The sequence below is a fragment of the Vulpes lagopus genome, chromosome 8, assembly GCF_018345385.1.
Source record: "Vulpes lagopus strain Blue_001 chromosome 8, ASM1834538v1, whole genome shotgun sequence".
In the NCBI taxonomy this organism is placed as follows: domain Eukaryota; kingdom Metazoa; phylum Chordata; class Mammalia; order Carnivora; family Canidae; genus Vulpes; species Vulpes lagopus.
Genome location: NC_054831.1, coordinates 63,757,553 through 63,785,360, shown reverse-complemented (window position 1 = coordinate 63,785,360; position 27,808 = coordinate 63,757,553). Strand labels below are relative to the sequence as shown.

Sequence of the window (27,808 nt, the reverse complement as noted above, 5' to 3'; positions counted from 1 at the left end):
AGTTGAAATTCGCTATTTATAATCATCGCTACCATTTATTGAGTACTTCTCTATTCCAGGCACTATTTTAAAACATTATACTCCCCTAATTTAATTCCTAAACTTGTGGCTCATATTATTATTATCCTTATCGTTATTTCTATAGATACGGAAACCAACGCACCAAGAGCTTAAATTAACTTGCCCAAATTCACGGTCTTGATTTTAAAGTTTCCATGCCCAATGCCATGTTATACCATCTGCCAGCTTCATCAGCAGCACTGTTTGGAACTTGAAAGGCCATCATGGTTCTGCTTATGGCAATGTGGACCTGAGAAGATATGAGTAAACTAAATAGAAGTATGAATGGACTAAACATAGAGAGATGGTTTCAATGTCAGAACATTTTGATGGGGCAGTCTAGGTGGCTCAGCGGTTTAGCACCCGCCTTCAGCCCAGGTTATGATCCTGGAGACTCAGGATCGAGTCCCATGTAGGACTCCCCATAAGGTGCCTGCTTCTCCCTCTGCCTGTGTCTCTGCCTCTTTCTCTCTGTGTCTCTCTTGAACAACTAAATAAAATCTTTTAAAAAAGCAAAAAAATAAAAAAAAATTTAAAAAAAAAACATTTTGATGAATGTGTACTTCATGGCTTTGTGAGGGTCTTCTCTGATGGCTTATAGACTTGGGAAGATGTATGAGGACATTTCACAAGGCCAGTGGGACATTTCACACATTGAATGCCCTGGATTGCCTTTAAACTGTGTTGTGACTTTGACTCCACATAGCCAAAGAGCACTTCGTTTTGCACATTCACACTTTTGAACTGAGAGGTTCAGAATCCCAGATTTTGAATTTTTAAAATGGCACCGTGTTTCAGAATATATAGCTTTGTCTATAACAAAGAATCTGTTTTCCTTTTTTCTTCTTTCTTTTCTTTTCTGAAATCTGTTTTCTAATGAGGGCATAAGAGTAGAGCTCCATATTCTAGGTAGATATCATTGTGTCATTTTACCTGGCAACTTTCTCATACACACAGAAAGGTAGGTATTGGTGAACATTCCTGAGAGTAAATATTTTACTTTGGAAATGGGAATTACCTTGAAGATGACTAAACAGTCCTATAAGCAGTGATTTTTAGGCCTTTGATTAGATCAGATTTTCATCTCAGACTTGGTCTTTTTTTTTAAGATTTTATTCATTTATTTGAGAGAGCGAACATGAATAGGGAGAGCAGGAGAGTGAGAAGCAGATTCCATGCTGAGTAGGGATCCTGACATGTGAGTGGATCCCTAAGACTCTGAGATCATGACCTGAGCCAAAGGCAGACACTTAACCGACTGAGCCACCCAGGTGCCCCCCAAGACTTGGTCTTTTAAATCAGGTGGTTAAGAGGGAAAAGAATTAAAAAAAAAAAGTGTATATATATGTATATATATACATATATATATATATAATATATAGTATCTTCAGCTGGACCTTCTTTCCTCTATGCACAACTTGTCCTCACTTGCAGATTTTGTCTTAACTTCTTTTTGTCTTTTCTTTCTTTCTTTTTTCTTTCTTTCTTTCCAGTTTAGCATTATGGAGAGTAACCCAGAATTTCGCATTCCCAGAGTAAAGGATTTCTTGTTTCAGCCCTGGCATTATTTGTCAAGAAAACCCTTACAGTTTTAAGCAGGGAAAAACAGGATAGGACAGTCTAGAGATAGAAGCCAGTCACCAAAAGAGAATGAAAAGCCCCAGCAATTCTCAGAACATGTGAACTAATTAAAATAGACACAGTGTACTGAGTCACGTGGTCAGAAATGTGAAGAATTCTTAGGATTGACACCGTCACCCCCAGTGCACAGCACTGTCAGAAATATGAAGTGCTGGGCATCTTTCAGCCCTGTCTGTGCCGCATGAATTGTCTGACTTTAAGCCCAGGGCTCAACCACACATACTTTCCCTGTCCTGAAGCTGTGTTCCAGAAACATACATCAGTCTCAGCTCTTGCCTTGCGAGAAGACAGCTCCTCAAGTCGAGTAATGAACAGTCCTAGAATGAGTCAGGATAGATTTGTACACACGTTAATAAAATGTAGATTGAGGACCCTGGCCTGCATTAGCATTGAGGCTATTACTGATGATTTACTTTTACTTGGCAATACTGAAAACATAAAGACAGCTTGGTTTTGTGCCAGTTCGTTCATGCTCTAAATTGTCATTGGAAGGTGTTTGTCACCATGGAAGACTCTATCAACGATCCCATCATTAATGCCCACCAGACTTTTGAGCCCAGGAGGGACCAGCAGTGGTAGGAGGGATGGAGGCCGACTGCTCTGGGAGAGGCCCTTGCAAGGTCCTCATGTGTATCGTCCCACTCAAATGTTCAAGTACTAGGGCAAGCAAGTCATTTCCACTCTCTGGGATTCTGTTTTCTTACCTGTAAATTAAATGGCTTAGAATAATCTCCAAGGTTGCTGTCAGCTGTCATGCTCTTTGATTGTGAACATTATTTACATATAGAGGGACCCCTTGGGGGTTACCAAAGGTCACTGCGAAGCTCTGCTTCTCTCAGGCCTTCTTCCTCTTCACCTCCCAAACTCACCAACCATCCTGTGTGATACTATGGTTCATTTTTTCTTTGTGACAGAGCAGAGCACACTGAATAATTTCAGAATTTAATTTTGCTACATAGTAGACTGTATGGAAGCTGCCTAGTGGCTCCTTTAGATACATGGCCTTGACTTCCTTCTCTCAGCTCATTTTCTCCATCTTGCCAAAATTGTCCTGAGAGTATCTGGAATCTATGAAGCATTATTTTCATGCTGCCCTAAGAACTATTACCATCTTCTCTTCAATCATGGCCCAGATCCTAAACCAACATTATGCCTCTGCTGAGGTGATGGCCATACTTTTCTGACTGAACTTTTGTTGGGAAGTGTACTGACTCACCCTCTGAGGTGAATCTATAGCTCCTGGAGCAGCATGCCATGCCTTCAAGTAGATTCGTTCTGAGAGTTACGAAAGGTCTGTGGTAGAGATCTCATTCAGCTCACCCTCTCCCCTAGTTTATTCTCCATCACTTTATAGACACAGAAACTGAGGCTCAGAGAAGCTAATGGACATACCCAAGGGTTGAAGAGCAGTAGAACAGGTGCCGTACCATTAGATGCACACGAACACACACACACACACACACTTCTACCTTATTTCAAAGACCCAGAAAATCTATGATTATGATGTAAAGTGACGGCAAAAGTTTAGTCTTATCTTCAAAAATTACCCATTTTGGCTTCCTCAGAGGAAATGTTAGGCAGGAGCCTCAGGCGTATTACTTGACTCTATTGTACTCCACAGTCTGGTTATCTTCAAGTGGGAAAAAGCACTTGGCCTTTCCTATCTCAGGAGAATGTTGTGAAAATAAAGATGAAATAGTGAGTTGGACTTTTCCAGGCCTTAAGAGTCATTTCAAGGATTGTTCATTTTGTGTAAAATAGTGTTTACTCTTCTGATTTTCTACTTCTCTAAGGCTTTCAATAAATTTGGTTCATATTTTTTTATGTTCATAGTGATTATAAAAGGTACTTTCTTAATTCTGACAATGTGGCTGTTCCTAACTTCACTGATTATTTGAAAACTGAGAGCCTTAAAAAAATCCTTACCTGCACGGGAAGTAGACTACCAGTTGGGTTGGGTCTACTCATATGATTATTGAAAAACTGAGTTGAGGCAGAATCAGGATTAGAATTTGTAAAGTGTTATGACCAGGATTAAGACATGGGCAATATGCTAATGCAGAGTCTAGAATAAATGATTATCAATATATTTGAAACTGAAGGGAAAGACAAAGAATTTGAAAGAGGTAGCATCTGAGCTGAAGAGCCACTACTTATTTGATGAGTCATTTCTAGCCTTTTGGAATCCCATACCTTGCCTTGTATAAATCAATATTAAATATTTTTCTAATGAATTAACAGTGAATGGAATGAATTCTTCTACTTCACTATAAAGTTTCCCATTTTTGGAAGCCTGGGTGGCACAGTCAGTTCAGCATCTGACTCTTGGTTTCTGCTCGGGTCATGATCTCAGGGTCATGGGATTGAGCCCCACGTCAGGCTCTGCACTTAGCACAGAGCCTGCTTGTCCTTCTCCCTCTGCTCGTCCTTGTGTGCTCTCTCTTTCTCTCTCTCAAATAAATAAAACCTTTAAAAAAATAAAATAAACTTTCCCATTTTAACCAAACCAAAGCTGGACAGAATATAATGGGAGAGGTATTCATGCCAGTAAGTATGTGATTATGACACACTTAATGCACTGGAGTTTATACCCTCCGCATAGACAAAACCCACTCTAGCCACACTTCAGTAGACTCTTGATTCTCATGTGGGAGACAGACTTGCCATGGCTCTATCGTCCTCATCTCCTTCTTCAGATGCCCCAGCCCACACTTGCAAGGTCAAAATCGGCATTTCAGTGTGATCCCCAAGTGATTTGGTTGCTCCTTAAAGTTTGAGAAGCACTTACTGTGCAGCGTTCAATTTTATTCTCTCCCATTGGTCTGTGATATAATGTTAGACTTTAATATCTGATATTAATCAATATGTTGCTGTAATTCTATCCTTTGCTGAGCACAGCATCCTTTACTACCTACCCCACCTCCCCTCCAAAAAAAGAAGTTATTTGGGATAATTTTTTGCAAGTTAATGTGTGGGAGAAAAATGTAAGACCCTTAGCCCATGACAATAGTTGATTTTTTTTTGCTGGTGTTTAAAACGCCAAGAGGGAGAATTCACTTCCATTTTCTTCCCTTTTATTCATAGTAGGAAGTAGTGTGAAGGAGAATTTTTTTGAGGAAAAAAGAAAAAAAACCCCATGTAATGGAGAATTAGACTCTCGTGAATATGGCCATTTTCATCCTGAAAATTATTTTCATCCTTCTCAGTCTACCTAATGGATTTCAGTTGTCTCAAGAATAATTTAACCCTGCCAAATCCTGCTATTTAAAGTCATTGGAAGTTACATCGATTTTTTTTCCCCTTCTCTCCAGTTTCCTAATAACCTAAGGAAAGCAAATTCAGTTAATTGGCAACATTGGCTCTGCTCTTGACAGTTGTGCCTGCCAGCCCTCTAATCAAGACGTGCTGTGTTAGAATGTGACGGTCACCACAGCTGTGCCAGGGTGCATGCTGGGAGATGGCAACACACTTGTGGGCCACTCCCTCAGCAACGAGAAGGACCTTCCTGAGCAACTCTGCCACTGCAGCCTAGTTGTCCTTCATAGAGCTAAATCCTGTCGGATTTCTTCTAGAGAGGAAGGAAAGCATAGCGACCTGCGTATACTAGACGGAAAAGACCTCTTTCATTGAAAATCCATGATGCAGTGATAACCACTCATTTCTCTAAAGACATCTGTGTCCCCTTTACCAGACATTCAGTGAGGCTTTCAAATGCCCAGTTGTAGAGAGGAAGTTGGAGAGGGAAAGTGTCTTGCCTTTGAATCCCTCCTATGCCACCCAGCTCTGGAGCCAGGCAGGGTGGGAAGGTCAGTACTGAGAGGCACAGGCAGGCAGCAGGGGTGGGGAGTACCCTTCTGAGGTGCTAGACATCATCCTAGTAGTCTGAGTGACCAGTGTAAGAAGGTTGGAGGAGATGGGAGAGGTTTCTTGAAGGTTAAGAAAACGGGAGATTCCAACAAGAGAGTCACAAATGAGAAAAGGGTCGACCTTCAGGTGGACTTACCTAGCTAGAGTATCAGTAGCTTGAGCCAGATACTGGAACAAAATGGTGCTACAAGAGCCCCTGCTCAGAGCCACTCCTTGTCCACCAGGAGCTAAATTGTTCTCAAAATGGCTGAAGTGGGGTAGAAGATGGACCAAGTCAGAGTCTTATGAGGAGCTAGTTCAGAATACACCTGCCCAGGCCTCTCCCAAGGATGGCACAGACGAAGTAGTTGCGAGTGGTCTTTACTAGTTGAGAACTGGGGCTCTGAGTCCTCTACCCTGGAGATGGGGCTCCAGCACTTCCCCTTACTAGCCATGGGGCCTTTGCCCAGTGATCGACCCTCTCCTGTCCCCATCTCCTCACCCATAAGATAATGAGAAATATTTTCGGCCTGCTATTTGGCAGAGTAACTGTTCTGGAAGGAAACCATTCAGGGAATGGAAGAAATTCTTTTTGTGGTTGGAACCTAATTTTATTCAGAAGAAAATGTGAGCTCTTGTCCAGCTCAGAAAAAGAACAAGGTAGACAAAGTAACTGGTTGGAGTTGGCCATTAGCCTACCTTAAGGACATTAGAAGCATAGTATATATCCAAGCTGTTTTCATTTCATTTGAAAGACTAGCGGTTTGAGGGATCCCTGGGTGGCTCAGCGGTTGAGTGTCTGCCTTTGGCTCAGTGCATGATCCGGGGGTCCTGGGATTGAGTCCCACATCAGGCTCCCTACAGGAAGCCTGTTTCTCCCCCGCCTTTGTCTCTGTCTCTCATGAATAAATAAATAAAATCTTAAAAAAATAAGACGAGCAGTTTGAGTTATGATACATATTTAATGTTGTCATCCTACATATACCAATTTCTTCCAAACATAAATGTGTTTGAAAACTTGTGATGACAACACATGATCTGGAAATCAGAAGGCCATGCCTCTAACCTGTCTCTTCCTTCCTCCCCCCGCCTTATCCCAACGGGAAGAATTCCTTGACCAGGAGCGCACCCCTTCCCAACGACTCCCAGGCACGCAGCGGGGCTCGATTCCACACCTCCTACGACAAAAGATACATCATCAAGACCATCACGAGTGAAGATGTGGCCGAAATGCACAACATCCTGAAGAAATACCACCAGGTAATTTTTCTCTATTTGAAACTCTTGAGAAAGTTAACATTCATGATGAATTATGACCAAGGCCAAAGATCTAGTTAGGAATAATAAGAACACATTTGACATAAAAATCTCCTTGCTGGGTTTATTAACATTTTTGTGACCAGATTGCTGATCATTAACATTTAGGAATTCTTGTACTGCGAAGAACATTAGTTATTTATTTAACACTTTTCATGTAAATACTCTTCCGCATAATAGTTTTGATGATTACCATTCTGAATTTAAAATCACTTAGTTTAAGATTTGGCAACATTTCAGGAGTGTTTTCACCATGCCAGAAGTCAGGTGTTGACCTCTTGGGTATTTATCCATTTACACTTCCAAATCCTATCTTGCTTTCTCTGTTTCTTCCTGTCCCTGCCCCAGAGGGGTCCACCCCACTCTGAGAAAATTATTCGATTTTAGAAAGTTGGTGTTTGTTTACTTCCTGCGTCCTTTTTACCCTTCAGTGTTCTTCATTCATAATCCCCTGGGAATAAAATGAAACTCCCTTTGGGAGCAGTGATCTATCTCCCTCCCTCCCTTTCTTTCTCTCTCTTTCTCAATCTCAACAATTCTGACATAGTGTGCCTGATAGAGCACATATTCCCCAGGTCCCAGCTGGAGCTGTACAAGGCTTTACGTACTGTGGTATAAGGGCATGAAGTCCATTGTCAGATACTCCTGGCTTCAGATCCCAGCCCTGTCACCTCCTAACCAGGTGACTTCTGGACTTTGAAGCCTCAGTTTCTTGGTTTATACAATGGAGGTAATAACAACAACCTAACTCTGGAGTCCTGGAGGTTGAAGGGGAAGAGCTCACATCCAGTACTCAGCACAGCTCTGCCACATGCTGGCACCTCGGTAGATGGTGCTGGCGACCATCACCACCAAGTCACAAAACAGTAACCACTGTGGCATCCTGAGAAATTGTGGTCTTTGGCATGAATATGACCATTGCTTGCAACATCACAGCAGTCATCTTCAGAACTAATATCTGAACCACACACCAATACACACACGCTTGCTTTTAGACTCCTGCTTTATTTTTTGACCTAAATAGCTCCAAATCCTCCTCACAAGTGAAGATTGGCTGTCACAGAGGATTCTCAGAATTAAGTGCCTGTGTTAACTGAAGGATTCTGAAACATTATTAAATCTCGGCCTCTCAAGGTGACTACTTTGAAGGCAGTGGTCATTTGGATTTGTGAGCTCTGAGACTTCTGTTTAAAAGTCCGCTTCCCTACTTTATGGTCACATGTGATGTTCTAGCGTCATGAATTATTTCTTGGCGCTTGCTTATTCTTCCCATCTCTGTGAATGTGATCGATTGCATTTTGCTTGCAGTGAAATCTATTAAAAATCTTTGAGCTATATTTTGTTTCTGGAAACTGGGGACTGCTCCTGTTTTGTTCTTTAAAAACATTAAGTCAGCCTCTAAATTCATTGAATGTCTAAAAAATCTTTTAAAACATCTCTTCCTTTTGAAATTTGTTCTATAGCACTTATGCTGTTGCCTAATATAAAGGACATTTTAAAATACCAGGATAGTATGAGTGAGGGCACAGGCACAGGCTTCTGAATGAATTGAATTACAGTATGAGACTTTTAACTATTCACCTTTTTTTTTTTTTTTTTTTTACTATTCACCTTTTAAAGTGTCTACTATTTCATGTTTCCCCCTCTGGAACTTAATGTCATGCTTAGACAGTCTTTTTACTCTTTCTTTAAATTATCTCAGAACATTCAAAGCAAAGTGATACTTCAGTGACTGATGAAAACATATTATTCTGATACGTGGCTACGATAACGTTCTAATAAAATGTGACACGCAATTCAAACATCAACTTCCTGATGACAACTTTGAGTTCAGAATTTCTTGGCTTTCCAGAAATCACTGTTTGAAACCTTTTCTCTGGGGTAGTCGCTGTAACCTCGCATGCAGATTTGACATGTCACCAGTATTACAGAAAATACGTTGGGGATCATAATAAATATATTGATGTCCTCCTAGGGCTTTCACAGAGCTCAAGATTTCCTTTCGTTCCACTGCTGAAAAATAGTTACCTTTTTGGTATGTTCTTTCCCCAAAAAGTCTGTTCTCCAACATCTGGATTTTTCTTTCTTCTTAAAAATAGCATCTTAAACCTAAAGTGTCTTAATAAATGAGAATTGCCATGATTAATACAATTTATTTCAAGGACATTAAGTTGAAAATCAAGAGACCTACATCCTAGCTTGTGAAGAAATAGCTACTTAGATGATCTTTGAAGCTCGGTTTCCCCATCTGTGTTTCATTCATTCATTCATTTGTTCACAGATTTACTCTTGACCTAATTCCAGAAAGGATAGAAGGTGGCCTTCCACAAAGTTTGAAACATGAGGTAGAATAAATGGGAAGAGAGGCGAGGTAGAAGAGGGAAGGGGAGGATGGACACAAAATGAAACCTGGGTTGGGCTGGGATGACCAGCATGCTTGCTAGCGTGAGGGCCAGGAATTTGAGTTTCCTAGCAGCCAACGTGCAAAGAGAAGCCTGAGTAAGTCAGTGACACAGCTACTGTGCTTGAAGATACCAATGAATAAGTTGAGCAGGACTAGAACTGTTCTTGGTGCTAGGATCAGACAAGGTTGCCTTAGTCTAAGGAGTACCCCACGGAGAAGACACGTGACACAGTAAATGTCATCCTTGCAAACACCTATGCAACATAGAATTTCATGGAACTTGAAACTCATCGGTGTAGGCTGCTGAAACCACATCAACACAGAATTACACTTGGTACCACGGTTGTGGAAGGGAGGATGCAGTTTGCACGGGCTCCCTGGCCCTCTGCTGGCCTGGCTGCCTCCTGAATGTTCTTCACGCCCCTCCTGCCAGAGGCCACCTTCACACGGGATACTGGTGATTTGACCCAGTGGCGAGCTCAGCCTTGTAAATCCCCAAATTAGCTGTTGCCCGTGATCGGATACAGGCCTTGTCATCTGTGATCCAGGAGAGGTCTCTCCAGGCTTTGTGGTCCTCTGTTCTATTCTGTGATGCTCCCAGGCATTTGAGGCACATGTCAGGCTTTTTTTCCTGCTCTAAGGAGATCTGGACCAATTCGAGGATTTATGCTGAGTCATAAATTTCTGTCTGTTGCTTGGGCGGCAAGTGTCAATTCTTCGATTTCGTCTTGCTTTTTGTTGTTGTTGTTTTTTTTTTGTTTTGTTTTTTTACCTTCTAATGTGCTGCTGTGCTTCTGAACTGCTGCCTGGTCTGGATGAGCAGTGAGGCGTGTTCCGATTGTCAGTGGATGGGACTGGCTCTCGGAGAGGATTCCTCCTTGGAGTAAACGAATGGACTTGCCAATAGTTGTGGTACTTCCGTGGCCCTTTGACTTTTCTTTTCCCTTCTCTTTTCTTTCATTGTTTTCTGTTTTGATGAAATATAGCCAGAGCTATAGCAATAGTCGGGAAGGTTAAAATTACCACAAGGCCAGTCTCTGGAGAAGTAGAACATTGCTAGATGTTTACATAAATTCTTCTTGGGACTACGTTTCTGACAAGCCAAACTCCCCAGCAAGGCGGTGTGGCAGGCGGTTCAGGCCTCAGACTCTGGAGCTGTCGGCTGCAGTTTTGCCTCTGACTAGCTATGACCTTGGGCAAGTGACCGAACTTCTCTACACCTGTTTCTCTGTCTATAAAATTTGGTTAATAGTACCTCCTTTACTGGGTATTGTCTTACTTAGGTGAATTGATATTTACAACCTGCTCAGCTTGGCGAATGGGAAGTGCTCTTATTCAATGATTGAATAAGATAAAGACCATTCTTCTACTTCGTTTCCTTCATTTCCTGCCTCCCTGTGCTGAAATCATCAACTCTGTCAATCCACTAGGGGGCCTGGTTTCTGGTGTCATGTGGGATGGTTGCAAAATTATGAAAATTCAAACCATAAGGAGTTAGAATTTTTCCCAAGCCCCCATATCTTGCCTCACTCTTTACTTGCGGCCCAAATCCTACCGTAATTTCCACTCCACATCATCCCTCAGACCAAAAGAGAATTTCTATTAAGCAAAGCAAACATTTACAAGCCTCTTTTATTTTATTTGGTTTTCTCTTTGTTATATTTGGGAAAATTACCCAAAGTTTTGGTGTCAGTACCATTTTCTTCACTTTTCTGTTAGGCTAGAACAAACTTGGGTCTTGTAAATGACAATTATCAACTAATTTGCTCACCAGTGTCAGAGAGCATTCAAAAAGGAAACCTACTTGAATGTCTCTTAAAATGACTGATTTTTTTTCCCCCCGCTGGCGTAAAATCATTGGGAGTTTTGGCATCATGTAGCTTCAGCTTTAACTGAAATTCAGGGTCAGTGTCAGTGGAATCTTAGAAGTTTTAAGAGAGGGAACAGGTTATTGTATGCCTCATCAAGAAATGCCTAGGAATATATCATTAAGAATATCTTTTCCATTTTTGAAATGCAAGGTTTAAATTTACTTGTTTCTCATTTCAAAATGACTGAACTAATAAACTGATAAAGTAACCCCCAAAGCCTTTTTTGTCCTTAGCATTGGGAAACAATTAGTAACTTGACCCAAATCTGGAGGTCCTGTCTAAAAAAATCTGAATTCCTTGTTGTTGTTGTTTTAAGATTTTATTTATTGGGGATCCCTGGGTGGCGCAGCAGTTTGGCACCTGCCTTTGGCCCAGGGCGCAATCCTGGAGACCCGGGATCGAATCCCACGTCGGGCTCCCGGTGCATGGAGCCTGCTTCTCCCTCTGCCTATGTCTCTGCCTCTCTCTCCCTCTCTCTCTCTGTGTGACTATCATTAAAAAAAAAAAAAAAAAAAAGATTTTATTTTATTCATTCATGAGAGACACAGGCAGAGGGAGAAGCAGGCTCTCCATGGGGAGCCTGATGCAGGACTCAATCTCAGGACCCTGGTATCACAACCTGAGCCAAAAGCAGATAGATGCTCAACCACTGAGCCACCCAGGTGCCCTGAATTCCTTGTTGAGTAAGCTAGCTAGTATCTTACATCTCAGGAGAGGATTTTAGAATGAATGCTTGACTTTTTTGAACCCTCCTTGGAGTCCTATCTTTTTATCCTTCCATGAGGGACAGTGGTGTGGGTATTTTCATTCGAAGAAGAAGCCACAGAAAGAAGAAAAAAATAGGCACATAAAAGCCAACAGCTGAAACAGTTGGGTGTTGCACAGAAGAACAGGTTACACAGTGTATCAGTGCTTCTCAAACCTTGGGTGGAGACTCAACACCGGAGCACCGCGCAGAAATGCAGATTCTCACGCAGTGGATCTCAGGTGGCCTGAGATGCTGAGTCTCTAACACGCTCCCAGGTGATGCTGATGAAGCTTCTCAGGTGGCAGGGCACTATCTACTTTCTAGAGCTGGAGAAGCACGCTGAGTCTGCTTTTGGGTTTTTGGTTCTCTATCTGGAGGAGAGGTCGATTAAAATTTGAAAAGTACGTTAAAGTTTTAAGTCCGAGGAGCACCCTGGAACTCTGCTAACTGAAGCTGAGCTCCCAGCAGAGCCTCTGCCCTCAGAAGCTGCAGATGCATTTCTTGGCATCTCTTAGCGGAAACATCAGGAAGGCTATTGCCATCTCTCAGGTCTCTAGGGAGCACCCTGCTGAGCGCCCTGCTGAGCTCCACTTTGCAGGCAGGGAGCAGCCATTTGCTCAGAGCCTTAGTTCCCAGAGTTTCTCCTCCCCCCGCCACTCCCCATTCGTGCTCAGGCTTCCGGGCCCCCAGCAAATTTCCTCCGGTTTCTGGAAATTCCATCGTCCTTTTCTCTTTATATGCCTCCTGTCTCCTCTCAGTTCTGCAATAGCTAGAACGTTCTCATTCTGGTCTCCACTGCCCCCCACTCCTCATTCCCATTTCCATCCCCAGACAACCCTGCTCTTGACTTTCCTGGGCAATTCCTCAGCTCCGCCAGGCCCAGTCCTCTTTTCAGCTGTCCCATTCTGTTGTCTCGCCTGCCCAGTGGGTCGCTATTTCAGTAATTCCATATTTCCTTGTAGAAGTGCCATTTTTAAAAGTGTGCCAGTTCCTTCCTGATAGTTTCCTGTTATGTGCTCATCTCAGAAATTGCATCTTTTATTTTTTAAATGTTTTATATGTGACTATTCAAATTCTGTTGCTGATGGTCCTAACCTCTGCAATTTCTGGGAGCCTGAATTTGTTGTTTCTTGGGCCTGCTGACACTCAGAGTGACCTATCCAAGCAGAAGCCCACGCAGTCTGGGGTCAGGGTGTTGACTAGGGATCAAACCTATGTAGGGTAGGGGGAAGAAGCAGGACTGGGCAGAGGGGCAAGGCAGGCCACCACGCAGGCCAACCAAGCTGCAGCCAACTGGTGGGTGCTCTTGAGTCCTCCCTCCTCCCCCTCCCCACCCCAGGGTAACAGGGAGGCTGACCCAGAAGGAGCTGCCAACAAGGCTGCAGACCACACTCCACAGCTGGGCGGGGAGGCCTTCCCCAAAGGCAGCCACACTTGCCTTCTCATGTTTGATAGTCTTGGCAAGCTCATTGCTTAATCTCCAGAGGGCCTCTGAGCTTATTTTAGGAAAGGTGCTGTCCAGAGAGTTTTGTCTGTGCTGAAAAAGATGAACAAGGAGCACATGTTTCTGTTGGAATTTGGCACCTCCACTCTCTGGCCCCAGCTCCTCCTCCTGTCCCGGGTCCCTGGCACACCTGCTTACACATTTGACCTCCCAGCCTCAGTCCTGGGCCACTGGGGCACAGCTCCTGACTGGAAGGCAAGGGGATGATTCTGGAACCCACCTTCTTTGATCAGCTAAGCCTCCCATCGGCTGTGGACCTCTCAGATCTCCTTAGGGTGACATCAGAACAGCCATTCAGCATTTTCATTGTAATCAACAAATAAATGCCATCTGCACGTTCGATAGAGTAGTTTTTACCAAGTGATTTCGTCTTTAATAACCATGGTGCTGGGCAGCCCAGGTGGCTCAGCGGTTTAGCGCCACCTTCAGCGGGGGGCCTGATCCTGGAGCCCCGGGATCCAGTCCCATGTCGGGCTCCCTGCATGGAGCCTGCTCCTCCCTCTGCCTGTGTCTCTGCTTCTCTCTCTCTCTCTCTCTCTGTCTCTCATGAATAAATAAATAAATAAATAAATCTTAAAAAAAAGTAACCATGGCGCTTCTGGGTCTTAGTCATAGTGTAACAAACGAGGAGCACCAGTGTTTGCCTTCAGATACATTCTATATATTTTTCATTATCTCAGTACTAAGAATGTTTGTAAACACTACAGAAGATTGTTTGTTCCTTTTAAACCTGATTTTATCAATTTTAAGAAAGGCAGTAGTTTTGTATTTATATTAGCCTAAATGTAGTCATCCTTACATTCTTTTTTCACCTCAAAACTATTTGAAACCAAAATAAATTGTATTCACTGCTACTTAAAGACCATTTTCCCAAAACATGAATTCAAGTAAAGTATGGATTTATTTATTTGCTTGGTCATTCTAAAACAAAGCACTCCTTAATTTCAGGCTATCTTTCTTTCTTATTTTCTTTTCTTTCATGTTGTCACAACGATCGATAAACATAACCAGAGGCACAATAAGGATTACAGATAATTTAACCTTTCAGAAACATTAAATGAAACAAGACTTTACATTGAAGTATTAATTTGATGCTATATTAAATTGTCACTTCAAGCTTCTAAAAAAATGAGTGAAACATGATAATAACAGCAATTTCCAAAAGCCAGAGCCCAGGTTCACACTCTCATGCAGAGATATAAATATTTATCTGTTGCAGTACATCACTTAGAATCCTCTCTGCTGAACCCTTCAGTCAGCTATGACTCTTTTAATGGCATTTCATTTTGCATGAGAAGAGCAACAAACCCGGGATTCATAATACTTGTTATTCTTGTTGAGCGCCCAAGAGCAAAGGAAACAGATCTTATGGCTGTTTCATCATATATGTTTTAAAAATTCTGATTTCACCACATTCATTTAGCATCGTATTACAGTTCTAACAAACCCGTGGCTATATAGGAAAAAGTTCTAAGGAAGACTTATGAAGAGATAAAATTTGGTTTTATTGATTGTGCCATGGAATCATTTACAAGTACATTTTTTTAAAAGAAGACAGAAGAAAGTAAAAACTGTGAGTGTTAGAAACACAGGTGTCAGACAGACACATTGCCAGCAGATATAAGTTTCTGAGAGTACTCTTGAAAAAAAGAGAAGCCACTCTGTGATAAATAACAGGTGCCTTGAGGTATCTAGCCATGAAAATACAAAAGTGAAAAATGCTTAATAAAAACAATATTTTATTTTTTTTAAAGATTTATTTACTTATTTATGATAGACATAGAGAGAGAGAGAGGCGGAGAAACAGGCTCCATACAGAGAGCCCGACGTGGGACTCAATCCTGGGTCTCCAGGTGGTCTCACACCCTGGGCCAAAGACAGGCGCTAAACCTCTGAGCCACCCAGGGATCCCCAATAAAAACAATATTTTAAAATGCAAATGTAGGTAATGAAGTGGGTTTAACACTGACCCCAAGAATAACTGTGATTGTTTTAGCTCCATATAGTAAGCATAATTAAAATTGATGATAATCAAGTTCACTCTTTTAAAATTGGGAAGTAAATATTCAGTTCCTATTCAGATGAAAGCTCGCTGTCCTCTTGGAACTGCAAGCATTTGAAAGTCACCAGTACAGGTGCCAGACCAAGCTTCTCATTAGATGTGGGAGAGACCTTGGCTGCAGGTCACCTAGAGAGCCAGCATGATGCCACAGATAGGAATGTCTCAGGAAAATGCCATATTCAAGAATTCACTGAAAGGCACACTCTTTAGGATTGTATACATGCAGCCCATGCTCTTGTAAAAGAATCATCTCTTTGTCTGATGTATGCTCTTAATATCTGAGCCACACATGGAAGATCAGCATTGCCAAGTGTTTGGTCCGTTCGTGGCCTTATCTCCCTTAGGACCTCAGAGTGGCAGAGGACAGAAGTAGCGGACTCATCTGACTTCTAGAAAGGAGTCTACAGACTACACTAGGCACTGCACCTGCTGGCCTGTAGACTGAGATACTAATACAGCGGATGGGGCACACCCATGTATCTATATGGCCTTTGCCAGTAGGGAAGGCCTGCCTTGTAGCCACATCAAAACAGTGGTTGAAAGTGGAGGAAATATTTATACCTTTCTTAAGGAATCATCCTCAGGATTAAATTATTTCTCCATTCCCGTAATCTGCGAATTAAGGACATAGAAGGGAAGAAGCAGAGATTCCTTAGATTATCTTGTGATTGAATCAACAATGTTAAAAAAAGAATTTAATAGCTGCTGAGGATGTTTTTCAATATTCAAAAAAAGGAAGATACTCCAGCCAAATAATTGGTTATTGAAAAAGTCATGATATTATAGTGCCCGCAACACACCCCTTTCTTCTTATTTTTGAAGCATTTGTGTTCAAGTTGTTTTGTAAATTTGTCAGTGATGTTTAAGTTCTTGAAGGGAAAGTGCTCAGAGTTCTGAGAACCTAAAAGCAATGTGAGAGAGAAATACAATTTTTTTCGTGTTTCTTTTATATTTCAAGAATATAAGCAGATATTTTATAAGCAGATACATACATACTACTACAGACATACACTTATAAAATTATTCATTTTTGGAAAGTCTTTGTTCTGGGGACGTTCACTGAAATTGAGAGTTCCTATCATGCACTTAAAAGAAAATCAATTTTTCAGAGAACATTTTAGAGACACATCAGGTGCTCTAGGAAGTTTCCACCCTTCACCCCAGGGTCTTGGCTTTATGGGCAGTCAGTGCCCCCAGTCCTGTTTCCGTGGTCCTCACATTCTCCACAAAACCCTGATGCACTCATTACTCTCATTACCCCTTTTTTCCAAATGCAGAGGCACAAAGAGATTGAATAATTCATCGAAGGCTACACAGCTAGTGAACATGGAGCTGGACCAGAAGGGCTCCTAGCAGCATGATGTGGCCAAGTTGTGCAAAGGGCCCAGCTAAAGCTCTGGCCATGAATTTACAGTCTCTGTGGATGTGGGATTACCCCCAATGGTCTGTGCATGTGGTTTGCAGATGTGACCACTGGCATTAGAATTTGTGTGTAGCATTTCCTGGGTCATCTGGTGAAGACCCTAAGAGGGTGAACATCCAGGCCTCTGGGTGCAGTGACACACCATGCTAGAGCAGCAGTCCCCCAGCCCTGGTGTTCACAGAGCCAGTGGAATGTCCCTCTCCTATAATGAAATTGTGTCATTTTTTCCCAGTGCCCCTGCCCAGCAATTCAGTTAATGGGTGGGATTTTCTCTTCTGACACATAAATGCTTTCTAAACCTTTGACACCAACTGTTGCTTATCAGTACTGGAATCTTAATACGACAGGCTTTAAATCTGGGCTGTGGTCTTGCACATGTTTCTTTACTTGGCTCAAGTCTATTAAATCTGTATTTTTCAAGGTGTTCATCTAAGAGTCTCATAAGATACACAATGCCTTTGAGAACAAGCACGTGTAGAAATGTGGAGATGCAGATTAAATTGATCTAATTTGTATACACAGTAGTTTATTTAGTCTTAAAGATAGAGGAATTGTAGAATGTAATCTGCGTGGGTGTTTTTCGGGGCGGGGGGGGCGGGAGGAGCTTGTCGATGATTTCCAGTACAGCATTCAGAAAGTTTCTGTATTGTATTCATTACCTGAATCATAGTATCTACTCTGTCCCATGGCACTCTGTGGCTTTGTACAGAGATTTTGATCAAAAAGACTTATTCTTCTGCCAGCACTTGTAAAAGATAGGCCAAGATGGGAATCACCTGAGCACAAAGAGGGGTTGAGCAACCAAACTGAAACTGGTGTGTGCCCCCCTGTCTGTCCCTGACAGGGGACAGACATGCCCTGTGGGCCTCCAAAATACTACGCACAGCCTGCCTCAGAGTGGACGCCCATCCAAGTTCGTGAGTGAATTTGGAGGACAAAGCAGATGAGTGTAATGCTGATTTCTTAGAGTTTTGAATGAAAATAATTGTCACTATTACCACTGTCTTCAGCAGAGGAAAGAAGAATGTAGTACAGCACACAGGCTTCGTGTGAAGTATTCAGACAGGCTAATCCTCGCAACAGCTTGCCTTCATGGTAGGAATTATGGCACTTATTTTCCAGAAAATGAAACTAAAATGAAGAGTGATCTAATAACTTGCCCAAGATCCCACAGCTGGTGAATGGAGGCACTGAGATGCATGTGCGTTCTTTCCAGCTCACAAACCTGCCTTCTTGCTACCGTGCTTACATGGGGTAGACTCCCATAGTCACCATGTTTGTAAGGCTCACCCAAACTGTCTTTCTTCAGAGGTGAGGGACAACTTTTTTATTTCCTTAGATCAGATGAGAGAAGTTTTCTTTTCAACCAATACCACTTTACTGTCTATCTTGTATTAGCAAATCTCAAGTTAGTTTATTGTTTTTTGAAAGAGAAAGAGAAAATGTTCCACTGACCTGACTTCACATGAAGAACAAATTGAGGTGAAACTCTGCTCAGAAAAATATGTCAAATTAGGGGCACCTGCGTGGCTCAGTGGTTGAGCATCTGCCTTAGGCTCAGGTTGTGATCCCAGGATCCTGGGATTGAGTCCCACATCAGGCTCCTTTCAGGGAGCCTAATTCTCCCTCTGTCTATGTCTCTGCCTCTCTTTCTGCATCTCTCATGAATAAATAAATATTTTAAAAAATCAAATTAAAATGTGTAGCTCGGTTATGCTCAGTATGATAAAAAAGAGCAAGAGCATCTTTAAAACCTGCCAGTACTCTGGGTGACAAAAATCAAACTCATGTACTAATGCTGCTCATCTTTAATGACAAAAACTAAAGGCTTTTTTTGACTCTGAGGATGGTTAAATATTATCTGAGTTGATTATTGACAGTGCTTACCACTAAAAAAGTTTCAAAGGACTTTAATTTTTATTTTTATAAAATGTTCATTGTAAAATGGAAAAACTCAAGCAGCATATTTTTTAAATGGGGTATGGAGAAAGCAAAGTGACCCCAAATTCCACCATTACCACTTGGTGACCATTCTTTTAGGCTTCTCCCTGTAATATGCACAACGTGTACGATTTTAACAATTTTTACAATTTTTGGAATCATGCTACTCATGCTATTCATTATCCTAGAGGTTTCATACACCTGGCAAGGACATAAAAGAGCTCTTTTGAAATATTCTCTCCCCCTTTCATTTTAAAGAAAGGAAAACCTGACTTTCCTTTGGAGAGTGTCATTGGACCCGTTTTATAAAGATCAGCTTTCAAGGAGGTGTGTCTCCCTCTTGTGGGCCTCTAGAGGATGGCCATCAGTACTTTGAGACTCATGTTGTGTTTTTGCAACTATAATCAGAAATGGTGGGATCCCTGGGTGGCGCAGCGGTTTGGCGCCTGCCTTTGGCCCAGGGCGCGATCCTGGAGACCCTGGATCGAATCCCACGTTGGGCTCCCGGTGCATGGAGCCTGCTTCTCCCTCTGCCTGTGTCTCTGCCTCTCTCTCTCTCTCTCTGTATGACTATCAAAAATAAATAATTAAAAAAAAAAATCAGAAATGGTGTCAAAGCTGGAACTCGTCCAGTGGCCTTGATGAAATCCAACATGGGGCCAGAGTACCTCTGTCTGTGAAGCAGGAGCAAGCGCTTTGGGGTAGTGTGATACCTTCCTTTCACACTGCTGCTCTGGCGGGCAGCTTAGCTCAACACCTTAGTGTGGTGGGTGAGAAACTAAAATGAGGACTAGACACAACTGTCCCAGCTTCTAACACTCAGCTCTCTCCATAGTTTCCTCTTTAATCACAGCTTCGATGCTATACTTTCCTAACACTGTTAAAAGAGTGATCTCGGTGGCCAAGTGATGACTCAACCTCAGAGTCATCACCTGGGCTTCTGGGGAGGAGGGGGTGGGGAGACCCTCGGTAGAGTGTGCTTTCACTTTAGAGGAGTTAGCAGATGGACCAGTCACTTGCCCTCTTGTCTAACTTTATTATATCCAAGTTTTGACTTTACAGATTAGTTTGGAATGTTAGAAAAAACATCTCTTTTGGAGATAAAGTTGAATTTTCTTATCTATGTATATACATGGTGACACAGATCCTATATCAGGCAGTATAAACATGGCCATTTTCTCTAACCAGAACCTTAGTGGTTGGAGGCTTTGACTTTGTCTAAACACCATAGGCAGAAGAGTTATAGTTTACATCTGAATGAGCACCTTTTGATTGCATAATGTGTTCCTTTCTCTCTCTCTTGTGCAGTACATAGTAGAATGTCACGGGATCACGCTTCTTCCCCAGTTCTTGGGCATGTACCGGCTTAATGTTGATGGAGTTGAAATATACGTGATTGTTACAAGAAATGTGTTCAGCCACCGTTTATCTGTATATAGGAAATACGACTTAAAGGTGAGATTTTTGGTTAATTTTTATTAAGTAATTAAGCAAAGGTTGTAATTGATCATGCTAAACACTTAGGTGCTCAGAGCTTAAAGCCACCGGGCAACTGAACCAGCAGTGCTCGGCTCCGAGTTAAGCAAGGATCGCTGACTGGCTTTACCAGAATACTGTATACATGTTAGGAGGTATCGTGTCTGATTTTCAGCAAGCTGTTTATTGAGCACCAGCCGGGTACCAGGCATTGTTTTTTTTTGTTTTTTTTTTGCTAGGAATAGCGTGACGAACAAAACAGACCAAACCTGCGCTTAAGGAGCTAACATTGTGGCAGGTACAGATAGGAAGTAAAAGTAGCTAGTAGTTCCTATTATATATTAAGAAGTGGTAAGTGCTATGGAGAGAAGTAAAGATACGGGAGAATGGGGAAGGGACACCGCTTACAGAGGGTGTCGGGGAAGGTTTCACTGGGAGGATGACATTGCTATTTCAAAGACTTTGAGTGGGAGACACACAACGGGAGTTCTGAGGGGACGGAGGTGAGCTGACTCTTTGGATCACTGACTCTGGGAGAGAACGTCCAAGGTAGGAGCTGGCACTCTGGGACCTGCCTACATGGCAAATCCAACTTGGCCATTTTTGTAAATAAAGTTTGATTGGCACACTGCCATGGCCAGTGTTTCTGTATCACGTGTGGTTGCTCTTTGTACTAGAATGGCAGAGTCAAGTAGTACCACAGAGACTGTTTTGAACCACAAAACCTAAAACATTTACCATCTGACCCGCTCAGAAAAAGTTTGCCATCCTTTGGTCTTTGCTAGGAGATCTCAAATTTTTTGATCTCAGACCCCTTCACTCTTAAAAGAGGACCCCCAGTACAGCCACTGTGGAAAGCAGTAGGGGAATTCCTCAAAAAATTAAAAATAGAATTGTCATATGATCCGGTAATTCCACCACTTGGTATTTACCCAAAGAATGCAAAGACACTAATTTGAAAAGACATATGCACACCTATGTTTATAGAAGCATGTTTATATTAGCCAAATTAGGGAAGCAACCCAAGTATCCTTTGATAGATGAATGGATAAAGAAGTAGTGGTGTACGTATACAATGAACTATTTGCCATTACGAAGAATGAAATCTTGCCATTTATGACAATGTGGGTGGATTTAGAGGGTATGATGCTAAGTGAAGTAAGTCAGTCAGAGAAAGACAAATATCCTATGATTTCACCCATGTGGAATTTAAAAAACAAAACAAACGAACAAATGGAAAAAGAGACAAACCAGATACTTAACTATAGAGAACAAACTGATGGTTATTGGGAGGGGAGGGGGAAAGAGGGGAAGGGGATTAGGAGTGCACTTGTCATGATGAACACTGAGTAATGTGTAGAATTTTCAAATCATTATATTGCACACCTGAAACTAATATGACATTGTGTGCTGATTATATTGAAATTAATTTTTTTTAAAAAGAGGACTCCCAAAAGCTTTTGCTTATATAGGTTGTATCTACTGCTGTTTACAATGTTAGAAATTAAAGTAAGAAATTTTTAAATGCTTACTTTATGTACAATAAAAAACCATTACATGTTAGCATATTTTTATGAAAAATAGCTATATCTTACAAATCAAAAAATTTAGTGAGACAGGTGGCCTTTTTTTGTTCTTTGCATTTTTGCAAATCTCCCTAACATCTGACTTACTTTGAGACAGTTGGAATGTTCTCTCTGGTTGTGCTGTCCGTTGCAGTGTTACTTGATTAAGGAGTATAAAAAAGTCAGACTTTACATGTATAGTTGGAAATTGGGAGGGCGGTGTTTTAATAACTTTTTCAGGAATTTGTGGATCTTCTTATTTGATATGCCAAACCTGACAAAAGGTAATTTCTCAAAGCTTAGTTACAATGTGGAATCTGATATCACATCAGTGAATATGTAAGTGATCTCTGAGGCCATCTGTCCTGGTTTTACCACTTGTTAGCTGTGTGTGGGTTGCTGCTTTTCTTGTGCCTCCATTTCTGCATCTGTAAAACAGGGATGATTATACTTACCTTCGCTGGGTTGTTACGAGGATTCAATTACATACACATACACACACACACACACACACACACACACTTACATATACATATATCCTGTCCCACATAATGTGTGGCATATGTGAACTGGTCAATTAATTTTGGTCATGACTCATCCATTCTACTAGTAAGTGCCTTAAAAAGCAAATTTTTGGTCCTTTTTATTTTTTATTCCCCTAAGATAGTGCCTCATTCAAGCAAGCATCTAGTAAACATCAAGATTGATGTAAATTATACTTATAGCCTGGATATTATAGTTTTAATTTGCCTTGGACTTCACTAATTTCATCTCACTATTTTAGCTTGCAGAATAAATAAATAAATAAATGCTCTTCTTGCCAGTACTTTCGATTGTGATGGAACCTGGACATCTGGCATCATTTCATGGCTCAAACTCTTGGCCTTGACTTACTAACTTTATTTTCTACTCCTGTTTGGGTTTTTATTTTGAATTAAATTTGTTCCCCACCACCACCCCCCCTGGGCTAATGATCTGCATTTACATAGAGATTAAGCATTTCTGAGAATCAGAAGCAGGGTAAATTATGTTGCAGGAGGGAAAATACACACACACACACACACACACACACACACAGACTTAGAAACTTGGCTAAAACTACAAAGAGGAATGAGTAGTTTCCACCTCTGACCAGTAACTTAGTGCTCAGATATTGCAAATATCAGTCGTTTTTGATGTTGTTGTTGTTTTAATTTGGGAACATTCTTTGTTAGAAATCAGTGTGTAAGGGAAGATACTTGTGGTCTGTATTCAAGAATCTCTAAAAACAAGGAAAACAGACCATTTCAAGGGGCAGCTGCGAGTTTGTGCAGAGGGTGTGTGCTGTGACTGTGGAACAGGGCCACACGATTTCCGTCATGAACAGTTCACATTGTCCATCACCATTTCGTGGGTCAGCTTTGTGCTCCTCTGATGCATCCCCAAGAAGCTTTGAGCATTTCCCTTGCACTGACAGCAGGGTCTCTGACATCCAGAAGACCCAGGAATGCTGAGCACCAGGGGGATGGAGGATTGGCCCCCGGGTGGGGTCCAGGCCAGGGGGATGACTCCAGCCTGGGCTCTCTTCCCCAGAGCCAGGAGTCTCCTCTGTCTGAGTCCCTCATCTGTGAACCACAGGCTACGTCCTAATCAGTGCCTGAGCTGCCTGGATGAAAGATGGTCACAGAGAAGAAATGTTGATTTCTTTAAGAATGGCTGATCTAGAAGCTACTTAAGTTTTTCCCATGTTGCAGATAAATTCCCTTAACAGTTGGCTAATGCAAGTGTTCTAGGGCAGTGCGTGCCTATATAAGAGGTGGGGGGCAAGCGTGTCACCCTGCCGACCTGGTCTTTCTTGCCTGGGTGGCCAGCACTACAGCGGAAGGGAGAGCAGTGAATCGGTGGTGATCCTTCTCCAACCATTTATGCAGGGAATGCCTGGCGTTGCTGTGTGAGATCCTGCAGTGGTCAGAGGAGCACAAAGAAAAATTGTTCTTGTCAGCTTGACATAGCTAGAAATTCACTGGCCATTTGTTTCCCAACTTTTCTTTTATATTAACATCTTCGACAAAGGAACATTTCTCTTCTTGAGCTCTACCCACCACCCCCCAGTGGCGTCTGGGTGGCCTTGGGTCCTCTTGGACAACCCTAGAGCTCCAAGGCATGGCTTTGAAAACCAGTGCAGTAGAGTAGGATTGCTGAGATCAAGAATGGCATTTTCTTCCACATTATATGTCTATGCTTGGCCTAGGGCCTGGCACAAAGAGGGTGCAAGGAAACGTGTATATGTCTGAAGGGATTCCCAGAGTGCAGGGGACAGGAAGTACCAAAGGGTCTTACTCATAGTAGTAGGTGAGGAAAAATGTTCACCAGTAACTCTGACACAGGGGAGAAAGGCAGGCAGAGGGCCAGGACGGACCCCCATCTGTAAGATCATGTGGGGAAAGAGGCATTGAATGCCCCAGTGGCCATGGCAGCCACTCAGGGGCCCATTTCATCTTTGAAGATTCCGTCTTCTAGACCAACCATTTCTGGCAATTGAGGCAAGAAGCAGAGCACAGTTTTGATCTGGTGTCAGTAAGTTATCATTCAAGGGGCGCCTGGGCGGCTCAGTCAGTTAAGTGTCAGACTTGATATCGGCTCAGGTCATGATCTCAGGGTCGTGAGATGGAACCCCTGCATCAGGCTCTGCACTGGGCATGAAGCCTGCTTAAGATTCTCTCTCCCTCTCCTGCCCTTTGCCACCCCTTCATGTGCTTATTCTCTTTAAAAATAATAATAATAATTTTTAAAATGTTATTGTTCAAGGGTTCATCAGGTTTTCTGATTTCCAACTGGAGGGCAAGAACCAGGGAGAGAATCCAGCTCGGTTGCTGAGCTAGGGAAAGGATTGGAGACGAGCCAACAGGGATGTCTGCAGAGGAAGGAGCGCCCACTGGGCAGGGTTGTGATCAGGGAAGGGACCGAGCTCACTCCAAAGCAAAGTTGGCGCTCATTCATTTCTGCGCTCTGCCCTGGAACATTTGCATACCTTAAACGTGAAGCCCGAGGCCTCCCATGTGCATGTTTTAATGACATCTTTGTGTTTCAGGGCTCTACGGTGGCTCGAGAAGCCAGCGACAAGGAAAAGGTAAGTACCCTGACTTACCTTTACCTGTCCTTCCCGCCGCAGTCCACCCCTTATGTCCACTCTTCCTCTCCTGCCTCCCGCTGTGATTCTTCCCTCTGCCTGAGAGCAGCCCGTCACTGACCAGAGGAGCCTCCTGCCTCAGCTTCTCTTCCTCAGATTAGCTGCCCCGTTCTGTTGGGTAATGGAATAGTTCTGTTTATTAGTTTTAAGTGTGGTTGAAAGAAATGTTTCTCATGCAACATGGTCTTGAAGGCACAGCTGTCTGGGCGGTTACTTAGGATCCAGACAGGCAGGTACAGTTTAGCAGCCAGGGTCCTAACCCCACTTTACCCCTAACTGGCAGCTGGGAGCCCCAGTCCTTTCCATGCCTCTCTGAGCCCTGGTTTGTCTCCGGTAAAATGAGCGTGTTGAGCTTCAGCTTCACCTATAAAAGGTTGGCTCAGATGAGCTTCAAACTCCTTTCCAGCTCTACGATGTGGTTAGAGTGCTTTTTACTTAAAGAATTAGGGATGAGGAGATTATTTTTTCCTGAGTCACTACACAACAGGTAATATTTGAACCACATTTGGTTTATTATGCAAGATTATAGGCAGATTCAACTTAAGTCAGTTTGATTAAGAGTTTGGGAAGTAGCTTTCTGTATGTAAACCTAAGCTGAAAAAAATAAATAAATAAATAAATAAACCTAAGCTGACCAAAATCGACATTTACTTATACGAAAGTACCTCGATACTCTCCGTTATGCCCCTCGTCTGTCACCTTGGGAAGTTTTTTGACTGAACCGTTGAAAGCTGGGCTCAAGATTTTTGTTTTTGTTTTGCTTTTAAATTTTGTTTTTACAATGTTCTCATTCTGTCTTGATTTGAACTTTATATTTTGGAAATCTACTTTTCTTTATTCATTCAGAAGTATTTGTGGATTTTTTCATGGTTGGAGGATGATTATAGGGAGATTTAGGAAGGAGAAGCCACACAGAACCCAGAGATTGAATGTGGGAGGTGGACAGTGCCAGGGAGTGTGTGTGTGGAGGGTGGGCCAGGTTCAGAAAACTCCATGTGTCTGGTTTGGACCATCAAGATGATGTTGGTTCTACTCACTGGAAGAGGGAGCAGAGTAGGAGGAAGGGTTTGCAGTGTCAGTGTGGCACTAGAACAGAGATGTCAGTAGGCGTGAGAGGCTGCAGGGATAAAGGGCTTGGAAACGTCACAGGAAGGATGATCAGCAAAGACAAGGAAGTAGATGAGGCCACCCAGGATGAGTGTATGGAATAGAAGCATGTCTAGAACCAGCCCAGAAAAACATCATTTAAGGAGTGGGGAAAGGAGAGAGTCTGGCAAAGGATCAGCCAAAGAGACAGGACACAAGCAGATGAGCGGAAAGTTTGGGTCATTTGTGCAGACACTTAGGGAGCATCTCTTGTGAGCAAGCACTTGTGAAGAATAGTGCCGTGAAATCGCCCCCTCCCTTGGGAGACTTGCACTCTAGTTGTATTCCAGAAGCCGGAGGAAAAGAACTGGCTCAGAATCAGATACTGCTGCAAGGGCAGGTAGGATAAGGACTGAGAATTAGCCATGGGACTTACCACCAGGGACCTCTCCAGTGACCTTGTCCATGACAGTGGGCAGAGCAGAAGGCAGGTAACAGTAGGTTAAGAAGTAAAGAACAGAAAAGGAAATGGTGGATCCTGCTCTGACCATCTGTATTTTTACTGTGCACTAGTGAATATATTTTTACACTTCTGATCTCCACATAAATCCCCTGAAGGCACCAGCTTTGGCCAAAAGAAACAGAAACAATGGACTGCCCACTTCCTTGTTGTTATGACCAAATGTTTCATCCAAGTGTCTGAGACCCGAGTGGGTATTTAAATTGTATTTCATGAGAGACTCGGAGGTTTAGTAGGATTGGGATTTTTCTCCCAGGAGAAAATATCTAGGCTCTTTGAAGAGCCTCACACACTTTTCGGCATCGTAACAAGAAGCCAGCCCCTGAGTAAGAACTGTGGTTGTGATGACAACCACTACTCCATGCTGGTGGCTCTGTTTTCACTTTGTTCCCAAGTCCCTTGAAACTATTGCTAGCAGACCACCCTCTCCCTCCCAACTCTGTTCATTTTCATTTCTTCAGATTTGATCACCAAGGGCATGGTCCTCTCTCACAATTAACAATGCAAGAAAGACAGTGAGAGGCCATAGGGTGGTTGCTACTGAAGCCAAAATCCTTGAACGAGGCCATATGTGAAGGAAAGCCACAGTATTTGACATCCTTGAAGCTGTAATATTTCATCAGAAGCAGACCATCCAGTTGCCTGGCCCTCCCTCCACTGCTCTGCCCATAGGACCACAAATTTCCCAGAAACCCACGGCATTCACCATATTTCAACACTGAGCCCTTTATTGGTATAGGTTTCTGTGAAAAGAATGAAGAATGAAATTAGAGGATTTGTTTAATAGAGACCCCCTTTTCTGAGGAGCCTACTTAGGATGCTTTTATCCTGTGCTGAACTATTCCTCAAAACATCTCCCCTGGAGGTGGGCTCAGAGAAGTCAGCGATGGGAAGGACCTGGCCCACCTCACATCTTGGCAGATGTGAGACTCACGAGCTTAGTTCCCATGCTCTGTCACATGGTCAGGGCCAGAGGTGAAACCTTACCTTTGACTGGGTTTATTTTTTTTACTGTTAATTCTGATGTCTTGGGATTTAGAAAGGCCCATAGTAATAACTGACATTTGTTGAGTGTATACAATATGGCAGTCAGTGTTGTACATTTTCCATGAATCTGGTCATGTCATCCTTCCAACCGTCTTATGAGGCGGTGCTATTATTACTTCCTCTAAGGT

The 27,808-nt window shown here is 42.5% G+C and overlaps 1 protein-coding gene across 1 annotated transcript in view; it reads left to right on the top strand.

The window, feature by feature from the left end:
• The window catches only part of PIP4K2A (phosphatidylinositol-5-phosphate 4-kinase type 2 alpha), a 179,164-nt gene that overhangs the window by 122,859 nt on the left and 28,497 nt on the right, over positions 1-27,808 (top strand). Inside the window, exons 4-6 of the mRNA XM_041765645.1 lie at positions 6,655-6,807; positions 20,126-20,272; positions 24,929-24,967. Coding sequence (XP_041621579.1) covers positions 6,655-6,807; positions 20,126-20,272; positions 24,929-24,967 — 339 coding nt within the window. The remainder of the gene's footprint in view (positions 1-6,654; positions 6,808-20,125; positions 20,273-24,928; positions 24,968-27,808) is intronic.